Source organism: Ascaphus truei, unplaced genomic scaffold, assembly GCF_040206685.1.
Source record: "Ascaphus truei isolate aAscTru1 unplaced genomic scaffold, aAscTru1.hap1 HAP1_SCAFFOLD_859, whole genome shotgun sequence".
Taxonomy (NCBI): domain Eukaryota; kingdom Metazoa; phylum Chordata; class Amphibia; order Anura; family Ascaphidae; genus Ascaphus; species Ascaphus truei.
Window position 1 is genome coordinate 83,201 of NW_027457197.1, and position 22,763 is coordinate 105,963.

The 22,763-nt window shown below is 51.2% G+C and overlaps 1 protein-coding gene across 1 annotated transcript in view; it reads left to right on the forward strand.

The window, feature by feature from the left end:
* Positions 1–22,369, forward strand: part of LOC142486423 (uncharacterized) — a 22,996-nt gene extending 627 nt beyond the window's left edge. The window contains 2 exon segments of the mRNA XM_075585011.1: positions 19,692–21,032; positions 21,034–22,369. Of these exon segments, the coding sequence (XP_075441126.1) occupies positions 19,918–21,032; positions 21,034–21,142 (1,224 nt within the window). The 5' untranslated portion in view covers positions 19,692–19,917 and the 3' untranslated portion in view covers positions 21,143–22,369.
* Positions 22,370–22,763: the final 394 nt, after the last annotated feature.

Genomic DNA, 22,763 nt, shown 5'->3' on the forward strand with positions numbered 1-22,763 from the left:
CTCCCCTCTTATCCCATTCCCCTCTTATCATTGTACCTCCCCTCCCCTATATCTAATATAATAATCTATGCAATAAGGGGCACAGTGAGGGGGGAGAGAGGGCACAGTGAGGGGGGGGGGAGAGAGGGGCACAGTGAGGGGGGGGAGAGAGGGGCACAGTGAGGGGGGTAGGGGGGGGAGAGGGGCACAGTGAGGGGGGGGCAGGGGGGGGAGAGGGGCACAGTGAGGGGGGGAGAGAGGGGCACAGTGAGGGGGGGGGAGAGAGGGGCACAGTGAAGGGTGGGGGAGAGAGGGGCACAGTGAGGGTGGGGGAGAGAGGGGCACAGTGAGGGTGGGGGGAGAGAGGGGCACAGTTAGGGGGGGAGAGAGGGGCACATTGAGGGGGGGGGGAAGAGAGGGGCAAAGTGAGGGGTGGGGAGAGGGGCACAGTGAGGGGGGAGAGAGGGGCAAAGTGAGGGGGAGGGGAGAGGGGCACGTGAGGGGGGAGAGAGGGGCACATTGGGAGGGGGGGGGGAAGAGAGGGGCAAAGTGAGGGGGAGGGAGAGGAGGGGAGGAGTGAGGAGGGGGAGGGAGGGGAGGAGTGGAGGGGGGAGAGAGGGGGAGGGGGGGGCACGGGGAGGAAGGGGAGGGGGGAGGGAGTGGGGGGTAGCGGGGGGGGGGGAGAGAGGGGGAGGGGGGGGAGAGAGGGGAGGGGGGAGAGAGGGGGAGGGGGGGGAGAGAGGGGGAGAGGGAGGAGTGGGGGGAGAGAGGGAGGAGTGGGGGGAGAGAGGGGGGAGGGGGGGAGAGGGAGGGAGGGGGGAGAGAGGGGGAGGGGGGAGAGGGAGGAGGGGGGGAGAGAGGGGAGGGGGGAGAGAGGGGGGAGAGGGAGGAGGGGGGGAGGGGTGGAGGGGGGGGCACGAGGAGGGGGGGGAGGGGGGGGGGTAGCGGGAGGGGGGGAGGAAAGGCACAGGGAGGGGGGGGAGAGAGGGGGCACAGGGAGGGGGGAGAGAGGGGGGGGGCACAGTGAGGGGGGAGAGAGGGGCACAGTGAGGGGGGGAGAGAGGGGCACAGTGAGGGGGGCGGAAGGAGGAGGGGCACAGTGAGGGGGGGGAGAGGGGCACAGTGAGGGGGGGAGAGAGGGGCACAGTGAGGGGGGGAGAGAGGGGCACAGTGAGGGGGGGGAGAGAGGGGCACAGTGAGGGGGGGGAGAGAGGGGCACAGTGAGGGGGGAGAGAGGGGCACAGTGAGGGGGGGAGAGGAGGGGCACAGTGAGGGGGGAGAGAGAGGGGCACAGTGAGGGGGGGGGGAGGGGGCACAGGAAGGGGGGGGAGAGAGGGGCACAGTGAGGGGGGGAGAGAGGGCACAGTGAGGGGGGGGAAAGAGGGGACACATTGAGGGGGGGAGTCCGTCCGTGTGTGTGTCAGTCCATCCGTGTGTGTGTCAGTACGTCCGTGTGGTGTCAGTACGTCCGTGTGTGTCAGTACGTCCGTGTGTGTCAGTCCGTCCGTGTGTGTCAGTCCGTGTGTGTGTGTGTGTGTCAGTCTGTCCGTGTGTGTGCTGTGTGTCAGTCGTCTCGTGTGTGTGTGTGTGTCAGTCCGTCCGTGTGTGTCAGTCCGTCTGTGTGTGTGTGTTTGTCAGTCCGTGTGTGTGTGTGTCAGTCCGTCCGTGTGTGTGTGTGTGTGTGTCAGTCCGTCCGTGTGTGTGTGTGGGTGTGTCAGTCCATCCGTGGTGTGTGTGTCAGTCCGTCCGTGTGTCAGTCAGTCCGTGTGTGTCAGTCAGTCCGTGTGTGTGTGTGTCAGTCAGTCCGTGTGTGTGTGTGTCAGTCAGTCAGTGTGTGTGTGTCAGTCAGTCAGTCAGTCCGTGTGTGTGTGTCAGTCAGTCCGTGTGTGTGTGTGTCAGTCAGTCCGTGTGGTGTGTGTCAGTCAGTCCGTGTGTGTGTCAGTCAGTCAGTCCGTGTGGTGTGTGTCAGTCAGTCAGTCCGTGTGTGTGTGTCAGTCAGTCCGTGTGTTTGTGTGTCAGTCAGTCGTGTGTGTGTGTCAGTCAGTCCGTGGTGTGTGTGTGTGGGTGTCAGTCCGTCCGTCTGTGTGTGTGTCAGTCCGTCCGTGTGTCAGTCAGTCCGTGTGTGTCAGTCAGTCAGTCAGTCAGTCCGTGTGTGTGTGTCAGTCAGTCAGTCCGTGTGTGTCAGTCAGTCAGTCCGTGTGTGTGTGTGTCAGTCAGTCCGTGTGTGTGTGTCAGTCAGTCAGTGTGTCTGTGTGTGTCAGTCAGTCAGTCAGTCCGTGTGTGTGTGTCAGTCATTCCGTGTGTGTGTGTGTCAGTCAGTCCGTGTGTGTGTGTCAGTATGTCAGTCCGTGTGTGTGTGTCAGTCAGTCAGTCCGTGTGTGTGTGTCAGTCAGTCCGTGTGTGTGTCAGTCAAGTCATGTGTGTGTGTCAGTCAGTCCGTGTGTGTGTGTGTGTCAGTCAGTCAGTCCGTGTGTGTGTGTGTGTGTCAGTCAGTCAGTCAGTCCTTGTGTGTGTGTGTGTGTGTCAGTCAGTCCATGGTGTGTGTGTGTGTCAGTCAGTCAGTCCGTGTGTGTGTGTGTCAGTCCGTGTGTGTGTGTCAGTCCGTGTGTGTGTGTGGTCAGTCCGTGTATCAGTCCGTGGGTATGTGTTTGAGTGTCAGTCAGTCAGTCCGTGTGTGTGTGTGAAGTCACCAAAAAAAATGGCTGCCATCACGTTACTTCAACCAATCGGATTGGGAGATATACAATTACATGGTACTCCCCAAATCTGATTGGTTGTAGTACCATGTGACAGGTTCCAATTGTTTTTCAAAGGATTTGACGTCATCTTGAAAAAAAATTAAGTTGGGGGTAGGGGAAGATGTATTTATGTATTGCACTGTGATGTTTTTTTAATGGGGAAAAGCGCTATAGCCATCTTTGGTTAATAGCACTTTTACCCATTCCTGTCGGTGGTGGTGTTGGTACAGGGGGTGGTGAAGTTGGTAGATGTCCTGGGGTGAGTGTTTAGGCCTTGTGGGAGGGTAGCACGAGGGGTTAACCATTCATTAAATTAGCGGTTGTGGACCGCTAAGGTAATGTAGGGGTTAACGTCTATGTCATCCTGCCGCAAGGCCTTAACACCCTCCTGGGGAAACTACAAGCTTCACCGACCCCCTCTACATCAACTAATCAGTGCCTGCTACTAAATGTAAGGAATCTGGGTCTACGCGCCGTCAGCGCGACCATTACTCACCTCCCGTCGGGTCTCAGGCGTCCATAGCGTCTGCAGCGCAATTCCCACATACCTCCGTTGTCTGCCACTGGCACTCTGGCTCCTCGCCATCACAGGGATTGCACCAACCGAAGAGGTGCCTGTTGAACCGCAGCCTCTGCGTGTGTCCCCAGCTCTGCGCTCTATGCGCACACGTGCGTCTGTCTCTGACCCCATGCGCATATGTGCGTCAGTCACCGAATCCACGCGCACACGCACGCCAGCTCCAGACGTTATGTGCATGCATTCCCAGCTTACAGAGCACACGCCTAACAGAGCACTTTTAACTGCTCCTGCAGTGAGGCGTCGCCCCCAAGCATCACATAGTCCCATGCAAATCAATAACTACACTCAGCTGGGCAGTAACACCTCCCTCCTATCAGGAGGACTTCTTGCAGTCCTCCAGGCCTGCCCCCTCTTCCCATTGGCCTGTCCAGCTTTATTATGCCTGTGCTTCCCATCACTCGTCGCTCGACATAGTTCTGTATGGAAGCATTGGTATACTCTCTCAGTGACTCCTCAGGTATTGACGCGGATGGACGACTACCCCCTCTGGCTCTCGACTTCGGCTCTACCTGGACTTCGTGACTTCTGGCGTCTCCTGTAACACGGCTTGTACCTTCGACCATCCGCAACTCTCCTATCCCTGATCTTGGGCAACGGCAAATACTACTCCTCCTCTACTACCGGTACCGGCAAGTATTGTCTTCATTACTATACCTGGCCTGGCAACACTAACACCACCACTCCGGACGCGCTCCCTTTGCTGCGGGTGCGTGTATCCCTACGTCCCACCTCAGCACAGGGGACGGGTCTGGTCTGCGGGCAGCACCGGCGTAACATTATGTCGAGCCCACAAGACGCAGACCAGACTGAATTAGATATGTGGATCCTAACCCCAAACCTTACGCAGGTGAATCTCAGATTTTCGGGGCTTCATTAATCAATGTGAGGTACAATTTGAAATGGCCCCCCACCAGTTTTCTACTGGCCGAAAGAAGGTGGCCTACGTTTATAATCTGTTGGACGGGTAGCGCACTGGCTTGGGCCTCCCCCATCTGGGAGCGGCGAGATGACCTTACCCAGAATTACTCAGCCTTCAAGATGGAATTCAGGCAAGTGTTTGATTCCCCGCACGTCGGGAGGTGGCGTCTTCTTCTCTTTTACAGATTACTCAAGGGCGAAGACTGGTGACTGAATACGCCATAGAGTTCCGACCCTTGCAGCAGAGACTAACTGGGAACAGGAGGCCTACGTCGCCGTATTCTGGCAAGGACTGTCAGACAGCATCAAGGATTGTACTTGCTCTCCAACCCAGGCCAGGTCTTTTGAAGGATCTCATCACTCTGGCGATTAGAGTGGACCAACGTATTCAGGTACGCCGCACGGAGCGCCAGCGCACTCGCTCGGTAACCCCTTCGTCTCTCTCTCTCAGCACTACTACAGTCCCCAAGTCCACTTCACCGCTCCGTCCTTCCTTGGACTCGTCCGAACCGAGGCAGTTGGGGGTTCAACGGGTTCGCACACCAATACGGCAATTCCGCCGCGCCGGGGAATTGTGCCATTATTGCGGACCTGCAAAAACATCGGACCCAAGAATGTCCTCCATCTCTGGAAAACGGGAACACCCAGTGAGTATGAAGGGGCTCTTCGTGGGTGTTATGTCTCCTCGTCCCCTTCCCCAAAAAGGATTCCCTAAGAAACTCACTATACCCGTGTGCCTCTCAGGCCGTAAGTTCCGCGTCTCCACAGTAGCTTTCATAGACTCCGGAGCCGGAGGCAATTTCGTGGATCAAGAGTTCGCCAAACACTATCAGATACCGTTCGTGGTGAAAAAGATCCCCATCGCCTTGGTCGGAATTGATGGGCATCCACTCACGCCTGCATTTATCTCATTAGAGACGGTTCCGGTTGTACTTTCCTCTGATAATCATAAGGAAACCCTGACCCTCGACGTAATTCAGGCTCCGGGAACACCCATAACCCTAGGTTTGCCATGGTTACAACTACACAACCCACGGATCGATTGGACATCCACCAACCCCATCACTTGGGAACCAAGGTCAGGCGAACCACAGCGACTCCTAGCAAATACCACCGTTCCTGAGACGAACCTCCCTACGGTTTACCACCAGTTTCTGGACGTATTTAATAAGGTACAATCTGACCTTCTACCCCCACACAGGTCATATGACTGTCCTATTGACCTGATTCCTGGTTACACATTACCTAAGTCCAAGACTTATCCTCTGTCTCTCCCCGAAACTAAGGCTATGGACGAGTACATCCAGGAGAACCTGAAGAAAGGTTTTATTCGTCCATCTACTTCACCAGCTGGAGCAGGGTTCTTCTTCGTAAAGAAGAGGGATGGAACTTTAAGACCTTGTATTGATTATCGAGGGCTTAACCGCATCACCGTAAAGAATCGCTACCCACTCCCCCTTATCACTGAACTTTTTGATAGGTTGCAAGGTGCCAAAGTCTTCTCCAAGCTGGACCTCAGGGGAGCTTATAATCTTGTACGCATACGTCAAGGAGACGAATGGAAAACGGCCTTCAACACGCGTAGTGGCCACTACGAATACCTTGTGATGCCTTTCGGATTGTGTAATGCTCCGGCCGTTTTTCAAGATTTCATTAACGATGTCTTCCGTAAAGTACTCAACGACTTTGTCATAGTCTATCTGGATGATATCCTGATTTTTTCAAAGAATTTACAGGACCATATCTTTCATACATCTTACGTACTCTCTCGCCTTCGTGAACATCGCTTATATGCCAAGATGGAGAAATGTACCTTCCATCAGACTTCGACCCAGTTTCTAGGCTACATTATTTCCAGCGATGGTTTCATGATGGATCCGGACAAATTAAAAGCGGTTACTAACTGGCCTAGACCCGACTCTCTTAAATCCGTCCAGCGCTTCCTGGGATTTGCGAACTACTACCGCAAGTTTATCCGAGATTTCTCCAGAATTGTTGCACCTATCACAGCCCTTACGAAGAAGGGGGCCGATCCGTCGGTTTGGTCACCAGAGGCCAATACCGCCTTCTACACACTTAAGGAGGCTTTTGTGTCCGCACCGGTTCTCCATCACCCCAACACCGATCTCCCTTTCGTGTTGGAGGTGGACGCTTCTGATTCTGGCGCCGGTGCCATTCTATCCCAGAGACCTTCACCCCAAGAAAAATTGCATCCCTGCGCATTCTTTTCTAAGAAATTTACCTCAGCAGAGAGGAACTACGACGTAGGGAACAGAGAGTTACTGGCCGTTAAAATGGCACTTCAAGAATGGAGGCATCTCCTGGAAGGGTCGAGGGAACCATTCACCATCCTCACAGACCATAAGAATTTATTATATATAGAGAACGCTCGCCGTCTGGGTCCACGGCAAGCCCGCTGGTCTTTGTTCTTTTCCAGATTTAATTTCCAACTGTCATATATTCCTGGGACTAAAAATGTCAAAGCCGATGCTCTCTCAAGACAACATTCTTCCGAAGAGAGACCAGAAGATTCCATGGAGACCATTTTACCTCACGAGAAGATTTTCGCCGCATCTTCCTTCAGAAGCTTTGACAAGATCGTCAAGTCTCAAAGGTCCATTCCAAAGAACCTGAAGGTCCCCAAGGGCAAGCTCTTCGTGAGACCTAATTTCATACCCGAGGTTCTGGATTGGGGACATGCCTCGAGAGCAGCTGGTCATCCTGGCTACAAAAAGACTTTGGACCTTATACGTCGCAACTTTTGGTGGCCCAAGATGTCCAAAGACATTTTCGAATATACGCACGCTTGTCCGGTCTGTGCGCAAAACAAGACAATTCATCAAAGGCCTCACGGTCTTCTCCTTCCTCTGCCCATCCCAGAACGTCCATGGTCACACATATCAATGGATTTTATTGTGGAGTTGCCAAGGTCCAAAGGGATGAATACGATTTTAGTGGTGGTGGATCGTTTTTCTAAGATGGCTCACTTTATTCCGCTCAAAGGACTTCCCACCTCACCCGCCCTTGCTGATATCTTCACTGATCACATCTTTCGCATTCATGGTATTCCTTCGTCCATCGTGTCTGACAGAGGATCACAGTTCGTATCCAGATTTTGGAGAACTTTTACCAAAAGACTAGGGATCTCTTCTTCTTTTTCCTCAGCTTACCATCCTCAGTCCAATGGTCAAACAGAAAGGGTCAATCAGTCCCTGGAAAAATACCTGAGGTGTTTCATTTCCAATTCTCAGGATGATTGGGCACAACTTTTGCCATGGGCCGAATATGCTTTTAACTCCGCTACCAACGAGTCCACCCGAGAGCCGCCATTTTTCATCAATTACGGTTTTCATCCCCCATGTCTTCCCGTCTCCAACATTCCTTCCGGAGTCCCGGCTGTAGATGACCGTGTCACTTCTCTGCAATCAGCATGGTCCAAGATTCAGTCTGCTCTTCTTACCGCCTCTCAAAGGGCCAAACATCAGGCAGATCGCCACCGCCGTCCGGCACCCAGATACAAGCCAGGGGATATGGTATGGCTGTCCTCAAGAAACATTTATTTGAAGGTACCTTCCCCAAAATTGGCGCCGAGGTTCCTGGGCCCTTTTCCGATAATTGAACAGATTAATCCGGTAGCATTCCGGCTTCAACTTCCCGACAGCATGAAGATACCAAACGTGTTTCACACATCTCTACTCAAGCCTTTCATATCCAGTCATTTTTTCCCCAACCATAACCGTAGGCCTGATCCGGTTATTACCCAGAATAGGGAAGAATATGAGGTCCAGTCCCTGCTCGATTCTCGCATATCCAGGGGTCAACTGCAGTTCCTCGTGCACTGGAAGGGTTTCGGCCCAGAAGAAAGGTCTTGGGTTCCACTTCGTGATATCCACGCTCCGGTTCTTCTGAAGACTTTCAGGAAGAAGTTTCCAAACAAACCATTTAAGGACCGTCCCGAGGCCGTTCCTGAAGAGGGGGGTACTGTAAGGAATCTGGTGTCTAAGCGCCGTCAGCGCGACCATTACTCACCTGCCGTCGGTACTCAGGCGTCCAAGCGTCTGCAGCGCAATTCCCACATACCTCCGTTGTCTGCCACTGGCACTCTGGCTCCTCGCCATCACAGGATTGCACCAACCGAAGAGGTGCCTGTTGAACCGCAGCCTCTGCGTGTGTCCCCAGCTCTGCGCTCTATGCGCACACGTGCGTCTGTCTCTGACCCCATGCGCATATGTGCGTCAGTCACCGAATCCACGCGCACACGCACGCCAGCTCCAGACGTTATGTGCATGCATTCCCAGCTTACAGAGCACACGCCTAACAGAGCACTTTTAACTGCTCCTGCAGTGAGGCGTCGCCCCCAAGCATCACATAGTCCCATGCAAATCAATAACTACACTCAGCTGGGCAGTAACACCTCCCTCCTATCAGGGAGGACTTCTTGCAGTCCTCCAGGCCTGCCCCCTCTTCCCATTGGCCTGTCCAGCTTTATTATGCCTGTGCTTCCCATCACTCGTCGCTCGACATAGTTCTGTATGGAAGCATTGGTATACTCTCTCAGTGACTCCTCAGGTATTGACGCGGATTGGACGACTACCCCCTCTGGCTCTCGACTTCGGCTCTACCTGGACTTCGTGACTTCTGGCGTCTCTGTAACACGGCTTGTACCTTCGACCATCCGCAACTCTCCTATCCCTGATCTTGGCAACGGCAAATACTACTCCTCCTCTACTACCGGTACCGGCAAGTATTGTCTTCATTACTATACCTGGCCTGGCAACACTAACACCACACTCCGGACGCGCTCCCTTTGCTGCGGGTGCGTGTATCCCTACGTCCCACCTCAGCACAGGGGACGGGTCTGGTCTGCGGGCAGCACCGGCGTAACACTAAACCATTCCATTACCTTAGCGGTTAGCCGCTAAGGTAATTAAACTGGCTGCAATTTTTGTTTTACTGCACAGCACTGAGGCCGGTGAAGACCCACCGGAGACCCGTGGGATCCCTGCGGGTGCCCGCTGATCTCCAGGGGGTCCCCGCTGGTCTCCAGGGGGTCCTTGCCAGCCTCCGGTATCAATCCTGTGCAGTAAAACTAAAAGCAACTCCTTGTAATGCATCTTGCAATTCCTTTAGCGCCTGCCTTTATAGTGCTATACGTCACTTATCGAAGTTTAGTGAATAGGCCCCTGTGGTGAACGACTGTTTTTATTTTAGGTAATCAGCCCAGTTAGTCTAGTGTAAGCTTTGTATTTAATCATTTGTAGATGTTAGTGGTCAGATAGTCATAGGATTCCAATGGTTAGCTGGACCCGTGTGCCACTATTGTAATAAGTCATACCTACAGAACAATACAGTATATGAAGAACATTGATGCAGGGAGTAATGTGATTTCCATTACTGGAGTGAGGAGGAAATATTTATTTCCACTTATGAGACATAATTGTAAAATGATTCACTGGGGTGTTTCTTTGCCTTCCTCTGGGTGAATGTAAATATAAAATATATAACAATGTAACTTAAATTATACAGCTCAACCCCTGTCACAGTACAGTAGCTTGTACAGGCTTATCATATACACCAAAATCACTGGGTTGAATTGAATACGACTATGATATGATAAATAAAGTTTATTCCTTAGAGGTAAGGTGAACACACAGGATTGTACAAGTAACACACAGAATATGAACACTTACGTGGGAAGGGGTCAATGAAGTAATCAGGATTGGATTAGCAATTCATCAGGCATCAGGTATCATTCAGATGTTGTAACAAAGACCCTGGGCATAGGGTTTACACTCATTTATATGGGATTTAAGCCGTATCCCTTAACATTGGGTGTCAGATATTGGTTAACAATTACCTGCACCCAATTACCTTTTGCCAGCTAACGTGGGAAGCACTTTGGTCCATGCCACCAGGTAGCTGGCACATGCGCACAATTCCTTACTCTGGGTCCCATTTTCATAACCCCACACTAAGAATTGGTGCCTCTGAGTCTGCCAGAAGGGAATCTGGACAGGAAAACCTTTGACTTAGAGTGTGATTTTGTTATGCGGTGCTGCCCGCAGACCAGACCCGTCCCCTGTGCTGAAGGGGGAGGTAGGAATACACGCACCCGCAGCAAAGGGAGTGTGTCCGGAGTGTGGTATTAAGCGTTGCCAGGCTAGATGTAAGTAACATAGACAATACTTGCCGGTACCGGGTATAGGAGTAGAATTGTAATTGCCTTGCCGAGGTCAGGGAGCGGAGAGATGACGAAGGTTGAAGTCCAAGCCATGATCGTGGGATGCCAGAGTATACGTAGTCCAAGGAGAGTCGAAGTCGAGAGCCAAAGGCGGTAGTACGAGCCATGTCAGAACCTGTAGAAACCGAGAGTACACCAAACCCTTCCATACAGAGGCTATGTCGAGCGATGAGTGTGGGCTCAGAGAAGCTAGATAAGGCTGGGCTGACCAATCGGATGGGGGCGGGTCAGGAGGACTGGAGCGAGCCTCTCTGGATTGGTGTGGCTGATACAATCCCAGGTGAGCACTGGTAGTACTCTGATTACACCCGTGCGGTGTACGGGGGTGGAGTCTCACAGCAGGAGTGGAAGTAGAAGGGTAGATGCTGGGCGCGCGCTCTGTAAGCTGCGTGTGCACGCGACCAGCGTTGGAGGGGGACACACGTGTGCGCGCGGGACGGAGGACCCGCGCCTACCACTGAGAAGGAGGGACGGTGGGACCGCCGAGGGGAGGAACCCTGCGGCGACGGAGGAACCCTGCGGCGACGGAGGAGCTGACGGCCCGTGGAGGCAGGTAAGCTGAGGTTGCGCTGCGAGCCCTGAATCTCCCTGAGGGTAGTCTGTTTTGAGCTGAGAAATCAGCTTCCTAACAGTACCCCCCTCTTCAGGAACGGCCTCTGGACGGTCCTCAAAAGGTTTCTCCGGAAACCTCTTTCTGAAGGCTCAAAGAAGAGCCGGAGCATGAATGTCCTTTATAGGAACCAAAGACCTCTCCTCGGGTCCAAAATCTTTCCATTGCACCAGGAACTGGAGTTGACCCCTGGACATGCGGGAATCCAATAGAGATTGAACCTCATACTCTTCGTTATTTTGGATGGTAACTTGATCCGGCTTGCGAGTCTGGTCCGGGAAGAAGTACTGGTGACGAAAGGTTTTAAGAGAGAAACATGAAAAACGTTGGGGATCTTCATACGGTATGGTAGCTGGAGTCGAAATGCCACAGGATTGATCTGTTCTAAAATACGAAAAGGACCCAGGAATTTAGGTGCCAATTTTGGGGATGGTACTGCTGCGGCACAGTTTATTCGAGCATTTGCCCGTTCTGTGCCGCAGCAGTAGCCTGGCGCGCGCCCGAGTGTGACGGGCGCGCGCCGAAGCAGCGGAAGAGCGCCCTCCGATCGGGGCGCTCTCCCTACCGCTGCCGGGTCCGCCGGGTCCCCCGGAACCCCCTGCCGCTGTCCCGCGATCGCGGGACACCAGGGCTCCCTCGGGGAGCCCCTGGACACGCGTGCAGGGGGCGCACGCTCCCGATGACGCGTGACCGCGCGTCTATGACGCGCGGCACGCCGAGGGGCGGCCAATAGCAAGCCGGGAGATTTCCCGGCTTGCGGTACCGACCACACTTCAATAAAGTGTGTCGGTAGTGTACCTTTAAGTGGATAATTTTAGAGGAGAGCCATACCAAATCTCCTGGCCTGTACCTGGGCGCAGAACGACGGCGGCAATCGGCCTGAAGTTTAGATCTGCGGGAGGAGTCGAGAAGGGTTGTCTGAATCCTGGACCATGCTGCTTGGAGAGAAGAAATGCGTTCGTCTATGGTCGGTAGCCCAGAAGGAATGTTGGAGATGGGCAAACAGGGAGGGTGAACCCCATAATTTATAAAACAAAGGGTGACTCACTGGTGGGTTCATTCTTGGCAGAATTAATAGCATACTCCGCCCAAGGAAGGAGTTGAGTCCAATCATCCTGGGAATCAGAAATAAAGTATCTTAGGTACTTTTCCAGGGACTGGTTGGTTCTCTTCGTCTGTCCATTGGACTATGGATGATAAGCAGAGAAGGAGGAAGAGATGCCCAATCTCTTGGTGAACGTTCCAACACGAAAGGAAGATCGTTTTTAGGATGACGGAGGATAGGAGCGGATACAAATGCTTCTTTGAGTACCTTGAAGGCGGACAGAGCCTCGGGTGACCAAGCAGCTGGATCGGCCCCTTTCTTCGTAAGAGCTGTGAGGGGTGCCACAATGGTAGAAAAAATACGTGTGACGGGTTTCCCCCCCCCCAATCGCAGATTATACTGTGGGTGCGGAGAAACATACGGTGTTACCATAGGTGTGGTGCGTTACCTGTTGGCTCACAGGAGTTGACACCTTGATAAAGTCCCGTGGGACGAAACATGTCGGTGTGTGGGCTGTGTTTCTGTCCCTGTGCAATTATCCAATAAATCACCCTCAGTTTTAGCACGGAGTTGTGCCCCTTATTCATTTTTTCTACAGGACTCTCCCTGCAGACTTCTACTTCAGCTGTGCTCCTTGCTTCCCTACACTCTGATTTCCCTGATCAGGATTGCACGCAGTGGAACTTCGCCTGGATGGATTTCGTATTCCTATACACTCAATGGAAAGGTAATGGGCATTAGCCCTCATTCTATGTTACCTTGGTCCCTATTTAGGGAAGAGTATATGTTAAGGGGGGTAAGCAGGGTAAACCATATCTGCGGTAGTCGCGCTGACTGACCGCTAGGTCCCATGTTCATGTCCCCCCTTGACCTAGTATTATAATATTGCTGGAATTATTTATAGAAGTTCCTATCTACCTATATGCTGTAATACAGTTGGTGAGTCCATACACTTGTATGAGCGTCAATCTCTACGTTTATACATATTGGCTCACAGGAGGGCTGAGCTTCCGCCACGGGGAACCTGGGGCAATTATACTAGGGGTAACCACTTACTCGATACAGCACCTCCACCTGCAATGGCTCCCACCATAGGGGGAGTGGTTCCTCGCAGGACACATACAAATAACCAATTTTCACACACAGTGATATATATAATAACTAAGACCATTTACTGGGAACAGCATATAACACAATACCATGCACATATCATGACAGGTGTCCCTCTCTCTCGAGGAGACACTTACTGCGATGTCGCGCAGGACGCTTCCCCAACACCAGGTGATCCTACCCAGTGTCCAAAGAATCCCACCCAATGTCCCGCACTCTTGCAGAGAGAGGCAATGGGTGACTGCGCAGCCACAATTACACTAAGGGCCCGTTGGTGCACTTATGACTGTATAGTACCTGCCGAGCACTCCGGTGCTCGGATCAGCAACAACTTCACAAAGGATCAGTCGTAGGATGACGTCATCTGATCCCCAACCGGACTCTTTGCATGCGGACCGCCAGGGGCGATCCCAACCTGGAAACAGTCTCTGAGGACCCCAACTTGGATCCGAACCTCTTAGCAGGAACCGCAGCATCCGCTGTGTCCCTATTTAATCTACCCTACTGTGGCAGGATCCCTAACATAGGGCCTGTCCCTGTCGCACTACAAACTGGAGGGTGAGAACCTATCTGGGACCTAAGGGGTTAATACAATCGTCAATCGTTAAACGCGTAGAGGGGGAGAATGCGGTGTTAGCCCTTGTGTGTTTTTTGCCAATAAAGTTTATTGAAGAACTCCGGGAGCCTTTCTGACTCAGGCATGCGCAGTTGCGCCGAATCCACCATTGTATCCTAAGGGGTTAATAACCTACTCCTTTCCCCTTACTCTTCCCGGTTCTACTCTACCCCTGCAACTAACCTTACAGTCCTGAATAACTAATCACTAGCACTCGCAGCACTAGCCGTAACGCGTTGCAATCTACTGGGTGTGTACAGCGACTTAGCTGCACGCTAACCCTATGCCTTCTTGTCAGGCCTCACAGCACTGTCAGCCGTGATCCTGATAAGACAGCACACTCTCGCAGTAAGGGCAGCGTCCCTATCTTGGGCCTCCCTCAGCACTTACCCACTAACCTAGTGGGGAGTTGGGGCCTACCTGGGGTGTGGGTACCTATCTGGGTGCAGGAGCTGCGCTCACTCCCCGCACTTTTCCTTCCCTCACAGCTCCCTGACTCCAACTGACAAACCTGAGTGACAGGGTCCCTACCTTAGGGCAGTCCCTGGCAACACTCACTCTGGCAACACTCACTCTAATGGGGTAACTCAAAGCTATCTCGGGCCCTGGGGGTGCTGGCCTAGTACAGGGAGTCCCCGACTCTTGTACCCTACCTCCTTCCCTGGGCTGCTCCTGGCTCTGACTGCCAACGTGGTCCAAGCCCGCGAATTGTATCCACTTGCCTCTGCAGATCCTTGGCCCTCATTGGCCACACTGATGCACCTGGTGTGCTTGGCCCTAAGCCTCATGGGAGTTGTAGTCCTGTGGAGGCTGCACTTACATTGGGGCCGCGTGCGCGCCTTCCCTGCGCCTGCGCGAATCCCTAATGGCCGCCGCAACCTCTCCTGTACTGCCCCTACCCTCGCGAGACTTCTCCCTGACTCTGGGGTTCCTTCCGCGCATGCGCGACCTATCTGTGGTCCTCCAAGCGCTCCGGTGCCCTCGCGCATGCGCAACGCCCCTATAATGGCGGCACTCTGCTCACCGAGCCGCCGGGACCGCAGCAACGCGACCGCGGCCTTAGCAATGGCCCGATCGCTTCCCCGGCAACCAGCCCGCTCACGTCCCTGGTAACCGGGCAGCACTCCACGGCAACGCGCTACTCGCGCATCTGTCCCCTCACTCCCTCGTGCGCGGCGGCTGTATGCTGGAAAAGGAGGGGGGTCAGCGGTGAAAAGGGAGACCTGGCTACATACGTATAAACTTACGATTAGTAATTCGCGAATCCCAAAAAGCATTGTATGGCCTTGAGGGTATTGGGTTTTGGCCATTCAGTCACTGCCTGAAGTTTACCGGAATCCATCATAAAATCCTCGTCTGAAATGATGTAGCCCAGTAATTGAGTAGAGGTCTGATGAAAGGTGCACTTCTCCAGCTTGGCGTACAAATGGTGTTCACGGTGACGAGAGAGAACGTAGGAAGTGTGGCGAATATGATCCTGGTGATCTTTGGAAAAAACCAGTATGTCATCCAAGTAAACTATTACAAAAATGTTGAGTACCTTACGAAAAACGTTGTTAATGAAGTCCTGGAAGACTGCTGGAGCATTACATAGGCCGAAGGGCATTACAGGGTACTCGTAGTGGCCGCTATGTGTGTTGAAAGCCGTCTTCCATTCGTCCCCCTGTCTGATACGCACCAGATTATAGGCCCCCTGTAGATCCAACTTAGAAAAGATCTTAGCCCCCTGTAATTTATCGAACAGTTCGGTAATAAGGGGAAGGGGGTAACGATTTTTAATGGTGATGCGGTCCAAACCCCTGTAATCAATGCAAGGTCGTAACGACCCATCTTTCTTTTTCACAAAGAAAAAGCTAGCCCCTGCTGGGGAGTTGGAAGGGCGAATGAAACCTTTTCTTGAGGTTCTCTTGGATATATTCATCCATGGCCTGTGACTCTGGTAAGGACAAGGGATGGGGAGCACTAAGTCAGGGTCAGTCTGCAACTGGGTCTGGCTTACCTTGCTGGTCTCCGTAGACACCACCGCCTTCGTAGTTCCCGATTGCAGGGGGACTGGAGTGGCTGCCGCTGGTGAGCTCCGGGCAACCGCCGCAACGGTACCCGTGGTGGATCTGCTCCGGCCGTCGCTCCGCTGTATTCCGCCGGATGCGGATGGATGGCCGCCACTGTCACCGATGCAGCCCAGGCCAGATTCTCCAGGAGACGTCCCGCGGAGGGTTGTCGCCCCGGCTGCGCGGGAGCCATCGGAGGATGCCGTTAAACGGGTTACCTTCACAGCTTGTGAGCGTTGGCCCTGAGGGGCTTGTTTGCCCGACCGCGCACGGTCCGAGCATTGGGCTCTAATGTGCCCCGCTTTGTTGCAGTGATAACACCGCCACTCTTGCCGGAACTCCTCCGCCGCCGGTGGACTACCTCCCGCAAGAGGCTGCTGAGTCCAAGGCGGAGTTGTTCGAGCTCCGTGCTCATGGAGGGTGTAAGTGGGTCAGTTCAGCACCAGCGTCAAGAGCTTGTTCTGCTCCGCCTGGGACACCTTCTCTCCCCACACAGTCATCAGTGTCAGCACTTCTGGGGAAAATGGACCGGTCGCAGCAACTGCCAATACCCCTCCGGCTGCAAGACTCCCGTGGTCTCGGAGATCACCCGCTCCCTCCCCAGTATCTGCCGCCCCAGAGCCGGGTCCATTCCCTCTGCTCCGGGCGGGTTGATGCCTGGCCCGTTCAGCCTGCTGGGTTTTGTGCATCCTGATAACCTCCTCCAATTCAGCTCTACCGGCTGCAGGTTCCAGCCCATACTTGGTACAGTTCTCCGGCATCTGTGCCCGGGTCCAGTCAGATGGATGACCGGCACTTGCGCTCCTGAGGCAATGCTTCTCACAAGTAGGGGAACAATGAGGTGGTGTTATATCCCCTGTTATATGTTGTACAACAGTGTGCTCAATATCAATAGCCTTAGGAACTCGCACTCTATACGAATTCCCGCTGTGTTAGAGTCCCGCAGTAAACTGTTACACAGATTCAATTCAATCCCGCCGCTGCCACCAGTTTATTATAAGCCTGTCATGGTAGCTTGTACAGGGTTATAATATACACCAAAATCACTGGGTTGAATTGAATACGACTAAGATATGATAAAATGTAAGGTGAACACACAGGATTGTACAAATAACACACAGAATATGAACACATACGTGGGAAGGGGTCAATGAAGTAATCAGGTTTGGATTAGCAATTCATCAGGCATCAGGTATCATTCAGATGTTGTAATGAACATAGGGTTTAAACTCGTTTATATGGGATTTAAGCCCTATCCCTTAACATTGGGTGTCAGGTATTGGTTAACAATTACCTGCACCCAATTACCTTTTGCTAGCTAACGTGGGAAGCACTTTGGTCCATGCCCCCAGGTAGCTGGCACATGCACACAATTCCTTACTCTTTTGTATCTGCCATCACAGTCTCCATGGGTAATGAATTCCACATTTTAACTGCCCTTACAGTAAATAACCCTTTCCTTTGTTGCTGGTGAAATTTCCTTTCCTCCAACCTTAAGGGTTGGCCCCGAGTCCTTTGTACTGCCCGTGGGATAAATAGTTCTTTTGAAAGCTCCTTGTATTTTCCCTGAATATTTGTATATAGTTATCATATCCCCTCTTAGACGCCTCTTTTCTACTGTAAATAAATCTAGTTTAGCTAGCCTCTCCTCATAAGTTAGAACAGCGGTGCGCAAACTGTGGGGCGCGACCCCCAGGGGGGGCGCGACACTGCCGACGGGGGGCGCGGGGTTTACAGAGGCCCCGCGCGCTTCCCGAAGGCACTTAAATTAAGTGCCGGGGGAGCTGCAGGGCCTCTGTAAACCTAACTTACCGTGGCTCCGGCGGCTTCCTCCCTGCGGCGCCATGGCAACGCGGCGTCAAAATGACGCTGCGAGGTCATGTGACGTCACGTTGCTATGGCAACGTGACGTCATTACGCCGGAGCGCGGGTAAGTTGGGGTTGGGGGGGGCGCGGGAGCGAGGGGACAGCCGTCAGGGGGGCGCAGGGAAAAAAGTTTGCGCCCCCCTGAGTTAGAATGTCCATCCCCTTTATTAATTTGGTGGCTCTTCTCTGTACTCTCTCTAGTTCCATAAAGTCTTTTCTTAGGATTGGTGCCCAAAATTGTACTCCATATTCAAGGTCTGGTCTTACTAGCGCTTATTAAAGGGGCATAATTATGTTTACTTCCCTTCCATCCATTGCCCGTTTGATGCAAGATAAGATCCTGTTTGCCTTTGCAGCTACTACATGACATTGGGCACTATTTCTAAGCCTGCAGTCTACAATCACTCCTAAATCCTTCTCCATCAAGGATTCCCCCAATATATCTCCATTTAATTTGTAAGTCGCTGTAAGAGACGTGTTCAGAGGTATGCAATGGAGACTGTTTTAAGGTGAAATTAAAATAAGGCTTTATTGCGCCTTTTGCTTTAAACACAGCAAACATGTAAATCAGCAAACAAAATCTGCTCCACTCTGGAGTATATATACACTTGTGATCCAATTCTCTTTAACTGCGTGGTTAGCCCAGCGATTCACCAGCCCAAATCATAGAGACATTCATATACTTAGATAGACATAGATAATAGTCTTAAAAGAAAAGTCTTATCTGTTAGCTGGGTTGCTGTAGGGGAAGGCTTCTTTGTTCTCCTGGTGTCCACACCCGTGTGTGATAAGGCAATGTCAGGATCCAGGTATAGAAGTATTATCCCCTGTGTCTTGTTGTCAGCTTGCAGTCTCTTTTGGCAGGCTCAAGACGTCTGTCTCCTTGTTCAGCTCACTTGTGTGCTCAGGAGTCTCACTTCCTGTCTCAGAGGCAGGCTTTTTCTAACACCTGTAATCAGCCAGATGGTGTTAGTTAATTGCCTACCAGCAGTTAACCACCACACTGCTGGATTAGAGGCACATTTGTGAACAGGGATAAATCCCCTGTTACAGTCGCCTTTTTATTCTTGCATCCCAATTGCATAACCTTACATTTATCTGTATTAAACCTCATCTGCCATTTACCTGCCCACGTTTCCAGTCTCTCCAAGTCCTTCTGAAGAGAAATTACATCCTGCTCTGATTCTATTACCTTACACAATTTAGTATCATCAGCAAAGATGGAGACTTTGCTCTCAATCCCAACCTCAAGGTCATTAATAAACAAGTTAAAAGCAGGGGTCCCAGTACCGATCCCTGAGGTACTTCACTCACGAATTTAGCCCAACCTGAAAAAGTTCCATTTTTGACAACCCTCTGTTGTCTGTCCTTTAACCAGTTTTCAATCCAGGGGCATTATATTATTACTGAGTCCAATTTTCTTTATTTTGTACACCAACCTCTTGAAACCGTATCAAAAGCCTTTGCAAAATCTAAGTAGACCACATCAACTGCATTACCCTGGTCTAAATTCCTACTTGCCTCCTCAAAGAAACAAATAAGGTTATTTTGGCAAGATCTATCCTTCATAAATCCATGCTGACTATTAATAATAATTTTGTTTTCCATTAGGTATTCCTGAATATTATCCCATATTAAACCTTCAAGTAGTTTCCCTACTATTGAAGTCAGGCTTACAGGTCTGTAATTTCCCGGTTGTGATCTAGCGCCCTTTTTAAATATAGGCACCACATCTGCTTTACGCCAATCTTGTGGTACTCAGCCTGTGGAAATGGAGAGCCTATGTTGTAACGGATCGTGTTATAACGGGTTTGAGCTGTATTCAATTTCTTGAACAAGTACAATTTTGGTTACAGGTTGAACTCAATGAACATGTCTTTCTCATCCAAATCTACATTGTCATTGCAATGTTACATTAATAAATTTTCTCACCATAGATGTATGCTGAAGATACAACTGATCTGTGAACAAGAAGCAATGTTAGAAATGTCCCAAACACCGTATATTACACGAGGTGATAATGGAAATATGTTCTAAGTACTTCAACATTGCATAAGCCTGTATGAGAATTGGAACAAGATTACAAGAAACTCAGCAGAGCATTCCTATTCATCAACAGCATTTAAGTAAATTTTGCAGACACCATAATAACAGACAAGACAAATGAAGGGTTTTAGGAGCAGAGACATGAAATCCTATAACTGCTCTGAATGTGGGAAAAACTTCAATCAGAAATCAAGTCTTGTTACACACCAACAAATCCACACAGGGGTGAGACCCTATAACTGCTCTGATTGTGGGAAAAGCTTCAATCAGAAATCGCATCTTGTTACACACCAAATAATCCACACAGGGGTGAGACCCTATAACTGCTCTGAATGTGGGAAAAGCTTCAATCGGAAATCAAGTCTTGTTACACACCAAATAATCCATACAGGGGTGAGACCCTATAACTGCTCTGAATGTGGGAAAAGCTTCAATCGGAAATCAAGTCTTGTTACACACCAACAAATCCACACAGGGGTGAGACCCTATAACTGTTCTGAATGTGGGAAAAGCTTCAATCAGAAATCGCATCTTGTTACACACCAACAAATCCACACAGGGGTGATACCCTATAACTGCTCTGAATGTGGGAAAAGCTTCAATCACAAATCGAGTCTTGTTACACACCAAATAATCCACATGGGGGAGGGACCCTATAACTGCTCTGAATGTGGGAAAAGCTTCAATCGGAAATCAAGTCTTGTTACACACCAACAAATCCACACAGGGGTGAGACCCTATAACTGTTCTGAATGTGGGAAAAGCTTCAATCAGAAATCAAGTCTTTTTACACACCAACAAATCCACACAGGGGTGAGACCCTATAACTGCTCTGAATGCGGGAAAAGCTTCAATCGGAAATCACACTTTGTTACACATCAAAGAGTCCACACAGGGGTGAGACCCTATAATTGCTTTGAATGTTGGGAAAGCTTCAGTGATAAATCAAATCTTGTTGTACACCAAAGAATCCACACAGGGGAGAGACCCTATAACTGCTCTGAATGTAGGAAAAGCTTCAATCGGAAATCAAGTCTTGTTACACACCAACAAATCCACACAGGGGTGAGACCCTATAACTGCTCTGACTGCGGGAAAAGCTTCAATCAGAAATTACACTTTGTTACACATCAAAGAGTCCACACAGGGGTGAGACCCTATAATTGCTCTGAATGTTGGGAAAGCTTCAGTGATAAATCAAATCTTGTTGTACACCAAAGAATCCACACGGGTAAAGCCTTATAACTGCTCTGAATGTGGGAAAAACTTCAGTATGAAATCAAATCTTTTCAAACACAAAATATTTCACTTGGGGAAGTCTCCCTCTAACTGTTTGTCATGAAATATTAGGTATTTTTAATCCCTCTGGGGCGTAAAGGGTTAATGGGATTGGAGTTTTATTTTAAAATAACATCTGTTGGAGTAGTAATGTCAGGACTTTTTCCAGCTTTGTGCTTAGATTCAAGAGAGCTTAATTTGAAGTTGGGTGTGGAAAGTACAAAGAGAGGGTGTATTGTATGTTAACACCTTTCTGCAGGCCTAGTGCATATGGCTGGAGACGAGGGCAAAGTCTGGAGACTTGGGTGTAAAATATAGCCCCTGTGAAAACTGTCTGTACACAGGAGACCGAGAGTCAAAGCATTTTTAATAGGGGTTATATGGATGACCACGGGCGTGGCTACAGAAGGTATCAAACCAAGGGTGACTTTATTAAATATGAGAATATCATGAGACGCCTCTGCTGAACATGCTAAAAATTACATGTGTGGATCTGTGAAACCGAGTCGCACATAATGATTACAGACACGTGATGTCTAGGAGGTACTAAGGGACAGATATTAATATTTCAATTAATTTTAGGATTACACTGTTATATTTAGTCTCATTGTGTCCGTCCGCCATGAGGGCCTGAATGCATTGTGTCTCAAGTGTGAGTAAGTATTACAGAAGTGATGTTATGAGTACATTTAGATATGGAAAAGGAGTTTTAAACGTCCCTTTGCTGGGAGGTGTTTTACTCTGTTGTAAGACTGTCAATCTCACCACAGATTTACGATAGGGGCTGGGTTTAGGTTGTGTTCAATGGAAAATAATGTTTTTAACTGTGGGCAAGTATTATGAAAACGAGATGTCCACAGAGGAGTATTTGAGATCAGATGCAGGATATTTCATAATTTCTTACCAGTGACCTCTCTGGGGGTGGAATGAGGAGGAGGAGGAGAGAAGAGAGAGAGAATCTATGCCAGGGCTGCACAACATGCGGTCTGCGATGGACACCCTTCAACCCCCCTTCCCTGGTAGGGAAAGAAGGATGCGCTCCGCTCCAGCAGTGTCTGTGCGCGCTCTCCCCTAACCTCCCTCCTCCAGCAAAGGGACGTGCTCTAGCAGTGTAGCGCAACCCAGAACTTCCGGGTCTGCTGCTAGAGCGTGCATCCCTTGCGCTTCCCTCACACTTCCCTGCCGCCGCCGCCGCCACCACCATCACCAGGTAAGCATGGGGGGATGGTTCATTTATTCATTCATGCGTGGGGCTGCTGAAATGGAATGGGCTGGGGGCTGCTGAAATGGAATGGGCTGGGGGACTGCTGACATGGGTGAGGGGCTGCTGACATGGGAGGGGGTTGGGTGACTGCTGACATGGGAGGGGGATGGGTGACTGCTGACATGGGAGGGGGTCTGCTGACATGGGAGGGGGTCTGCTGACATGGCAGTGGGGCTGCTGACATGGGAGGGGGGCTGCTGACATGGGAGGTGGGCTGCTGACATGGGAGGGGGGCTGCTGACATGGGTGGGGAACTGCTGACATGGGAGGGGGCTGCTGACATGGGAGGGGGGCTGCTGACATGGGAGGGGGGCTGCTGACATGGGTGGGGGGCTGCTGACATGGGTGGGGGGCTGCTGACTTGGGAGGGGGGTTTGGGGCTGCTGACATGGGAGGGGGGCTACTGACATGGGAGGGGGTG